The 4,606-nt window shown below is 37.3% G+C and overlaps 1 protein-coding gene across 3 annotated transcripts in view; it reads left to right on the top strand.

Annotated features, from left to right (window-relative positions):
* LOC106871932 (phosphoglycerate kinase 1) overlaps positions 1–4,606 on the top strand; it is a 35,890-nt gene that overhangs the window by 1,492 nt on the left and 29,792 nt on the right. The window contains exon 2 of one of the 3 annotated variants that reach the window (XM_014918696.2): positions 370–463. The exons of 1 other annotated variant lie outside the window; for it this stretch is intronic. In XM_014918696.2, coding sequence (XP_014774182.1) covers positions 396–463 — 68 coding nt within the window. In that variant the 5' untranslated portion in view covers positions 370–395. One more of the 3 variants, XM_014918712.2, reaches the window with a different exon arrangement.

The following is a 4,606-nucleotide window of genomic DNA, read 5'->3' as shown; positions in this document are numbered from 1 at the left end:
GATCTGGACCGTACCGTATTGTTTTGTGGATCCCTATTCCCAAAATATTTGGCTTGTAAAAAAACAAAAAAACAACTTTTATCAGGATCTTGGTAATGAATATTTATTTTTCAATAATAAAAGTCTTTATTTTTATTTATTTATGAATGACATTAACTCTTCACTGCGCTTGAACCCGTATTCCTAAATATCTGGTTTGCGTTTATGTTAAAAAAAAAAAGAAATATTGTTATAAGGGCCCCGTTAAGAATATTGTTGTTATTAACGTTATTTTTCAATAAAAAAAATCTTTATTTCTATTTATGTTTGATGCTATTTTAATTCATCAGTGTGCAATGTCCATATTTTCGTCCATTTTTCAATTTGCAGTTTCGAGCTGAAGCGTTGTTTCAGAAATGTTCCATTTGAAGTTTTGTATCGGATTTTACGAGAAACGCTTGAACAACTGGAATTCAAAACCTCAGTAATGTTTCTTCTACTGTCAGTTAGTGTTTAGGTATGAAGACCAGAATATTTAGTTGTGAGAAATAAGTCAAGTTGTGATATTTATAAGTACATGGGGAACAGCATTAAAAATTGGCTCAGAATTTCTACTAGATGAAATAAATGTTTGGTCCTTTATTTTTCACATGAAATTGTTTCAGATCAAACGTGAACTACTTCAGTTTGTAGGATAATGTGGGTATATTTTGGTTTAAATCGGATTCCATCATATGGAGAATGTTTGTGTATGGTTATGTAGCGTTGTGCTGTTTCGGCCAAGTTTAACCCTGATTGAACAGCCCTATGTTTAAATGTATTTTCAGCCTTGAAAGTCCTGAGTTTTGGTAGGAGTGCAAAGGTTGGATCTTGAACTGTTCCCACTTTTAAGACGGTGGGCTGTTATATGCGGGAGATTTGACTGCTATTTCTAGCAGCTCAGCGGCCTCGTTAACTCATTTATTGGTTCAAAATTGAGCGTCTTTTAATGTTAAGTTGATTGAAACTGTTATCGCTGTGGGTAATTTTTGGAAAGAATGTGTTTGAAGTCAGAGAGGAGAATTAATAGGTATTGAGGAGATGAAACTACTGTAGAACTTGTTGAGAGAGAAAACGGTGGGGGGGGGGGGAAGGAAGACTGCATTTCACTGATGGGCCATGTATTTGAGATAGTTTATGTGGACAAGTCTGTTAGCCTGATAAAATGTAAACTAGGTAACCTGCAATGTATGGCTGTTTACTAGTTACATTGTCTAGAGAGCATTGTTATATAAATGAGTCAGTTCAATAGATGTTAATTGCAATCTTTTCTTTACAGTTTAATTAATGGTAAACAAGTCTTTACATTATCTCCTGTAAAGTGTTTCAGACCAAGAAATGAATGTTTTGTGATGAGTCAGTATTAGTTTGATTAGTTCCTGGTGATTGTAAACATTAATTGCAGGAATGTTTGGTTTAATATAGCTGTTATTGAAGAACTGACTTTTGCAATCTGGTGTTAGGTTTGCTCTCAAGAATACTTTGGTACCCTCCATTGCAGAGCTACCAAGTGGTATATCTGAACGGGTCATGTCATGCCGTATTAAACTGACAAAAGGTAGTTTTCTTACCGTTGTCAGTATTTATGCACCAACAATGCCCTATTCTGATGAAAATGTAGTACAGTTTTATGATCTAGCATAATTATTGAGGAAAGTACCAATTTCTGACAAGCTGGTCATTTTAGGAGATTTCAATGCAAGAGTTGGAAAGGACTGTGCTAAGTGGCCTGTTTTAGGTTGACATAGAATTGGAAAATGTAATAAAAATGGAGTAGCTCTTTGTTTTGTACTGAGAATAACCTGTTTGTCACCAACACTCTGTTTAAGCAGAAAAATAAATATAAAACCACTTGGATACACCCAAGATCTGGCATCTCATAGATTATATTCTGATAAGAAAATGTGGTTTGAAAGCATTCGGGCAATGAGAGGGGGGCAGAGAGCTGGACTGACCATCTAGTGTGTGGAAAAATAGATTTTTCGATAATGCCTAAAAATGACAGTCTGGTCCTGGGGTACCCAAAAAGTTAAACGCTGCAAACTTTAAACTATCAAGCAACTTGCAAAGATTCCGTGATGCTATAGAAAGTATCAATCTTGACCCAAACAATCTATGGGAAAATTTCAAAGCAAAATTATTTCAGGCTGCAAGTTCGTCAGTGGGATTTAAATCACACAAGTCCAGTGACTGGTTCTCAGATAGATCAGCAGAAATTCGTGATCTACTTTTAGAAAAACAAAACTTTCTCAAATGAAGCTTACAGAAAGCTGAAAAGGAAAGTGCAGATTGCTCTAAAGAAAATTAAACAGGGATGATGGAATGATAGAGCAAAAGGGGCACAAGAAGCAGCTGATAGAAATGATGCCAAGGGTTTGTACTCTTATGTTAAGGAGGTATATGACCCAAAATCTTCAATAGCTCCAGTGAGAACAGCAAATGGACGTTTGCTCCTGACTGGCACCGCTTCTATTCATAAACGCTGGGTAGAACATTTTTCTGCACTTTTGAATAGACCATCATCCGCTGACAGGAGGATGATAGAAAAAATCGAACACCTTCCAGTTATAGAAGAGATGGCATTTGAACCAACTCTAAATGACATTTATTTAGCTGTGAATAAGCTGAATAACAATAAGTTTCTAGGGTCTGATGGAATCTGTGCAGAAGTCTTGAAATATGGGGGTGACAAAGTGTTAGAACTCTTAAATATATTAATTTGTCACTGTTGGAGAACTGAGAAAGTGCCTCAAGACTGGATTGATGCCATTTTATTTAGTCTCCTTGTATAAATCAGGGACAAAGGATCTGTGTGGTAATTTTCATGGGATTTCACTTTTGTCTGTGGTTGGAAAGGTACTTGCCCGCATTTTGTTAGAATGTTTAAATACCTTTATAGTTCCAAATATAGTGTCTGAGTCTGTGTGGTTTTCATTCCTCCAGGAGCACAGCTGATTGTATCTTTAGTCAGTCAATTATAAGAAAAATGCATTGAACAGAATCTTGCTCTATATCATTGCTTTGTTGATTTGAAGAAAGCATTCAATACTGTTAATTGAACTGTTCTGTGGCTAATTCTAAGGAAAATAGGTTGCCCAGAAAAATTTGTAAACTTGATCAGGGCTTTGCATCAAGATATGAAAGCTAGAGTTAACTTTGGTGGTAGGCTCTCTAAATCTTTTGTCGGGGGAAAATGGAGTAAAGCAAGGAGACCTTGATGCACCCACCCTCTTTGCAATATACTTTGCTGTTCTGTTGAACAACAGGGGATGTTTTTAATCTGACCCGACTGAAATTCAAAACGAAGGTTTTTACTTCACTCATTAGGGAACTTTTGTATGCTGATGACTGTGATCTTGTCAGTCATTCTGAAACAGGTCTGCAGTCTCTTGTATCTGCATTTGACTCAGCTTGTGATGATTTTGGCTTGACCATCAACTTGAAAAAAACAGTTGTGATGCATCAACCTGTGGGTGGTGCTGTTTGTAACCCCGCTAAAATGTTACGGGTAAGTTACTTGAGGTTGTCGATTCGTTCATCTACTTTGGATGCTCTGTTCAAAATGATGGAAATCTTGATACAGAAATGCAGCTGTGAATTCAAAGGGTAGCAAAAGCATTTGGTGGCTTGGAGCTACGCGTTTGGTGCCAGCAACATATAAATAAAAATACAAAGCTGGCTCTTTACAAATCATTTGTCTTACCATCCCTGTTGTATTCCTGTGAAACTTGGACTTGTTATGGAAGGCATTTTAAATGGTTAGAACAATGCCACCAAAAATGCCTTCATCGCATTTTAAAAATTAAATGGAGGTCTTTTACTCCAAACACAGTGTCCTTGCATCTGTAGGCATCACCTCAAAGCTATGATTTTGAGGAACCAAATGAGATGGTGTGGCTATATTGTTTGAATGGCAGATGAACGCATGCCGAAACAGCTGTTTTATGGGGAACTTGCAGAGGGGAAATGCTATTGGCATAAACCTAAAAAAAAAAGGTTTAAGGATGGTATAAGGACTACTATGAAGTCACTTGGAATGGATCCAGAAGACATAGAAACCCCTGCTTCGGATCGAGTTGGATGGCAAACAAAAGTGTGGATGGAGTGAAAGCATTTGAAGGAGCCAGGATAATGCATGTAAGACTCAAAAGAGATCTAAGGAAGAATGTGGCGATAGAGAAGGTGAATGACCTTTTTGTGGGCACAGTCTGTGATGGATCATGCCTGTCATTTGCTGGGCCAAATCTCATCTGCAAACCCATGGAAAACGAACCTCCACCCACTATTCTGCCTGTATGTCTGTGCACACCTTTGAATGCAGTGTATGCCAAAAAGTTTGCAAATCTAATGGAGGCTTCAAAAAACATTTTAAGATCCATAAAGATCAGAACTTAACTGCAGCTCTTGGTGGTCCAAATCGGATGTGCAATCTGTGTGGGTGTCTTTCCAGAACATTGTCAGGTTTAAAAAGCCACATCAGATGCCATGATCGTGCTAAGGTGTAGGTACAGGAGGTGGTCAAACTTTGCATAGGTAGTAGACAACCACCATGTGTAGGTTATATATATGTATATAGGTTATATATATG

Source organism: Octopus bimaculoides, chromosome 13, assembly GCF_001194135.2.
Source record: "Octopus bimaculoides isolate UCB-OBI-ISO-001 chromosome 13, ASM119413v2, whole genome shotgun sequence".
NCBI classification, from domain to species: domain Eukaryota; kingdom Metazoa; phylum Mollusca; class Cephalopoda; order Octopoda; family Octopodidae; genus Octopus; species Octopus bimaculoides.
The sequence above is the reverse complement of the archived record's forward strand: the minus strand, read 5'-3'. Positions and strand labels throughout refer to the sequence as shown.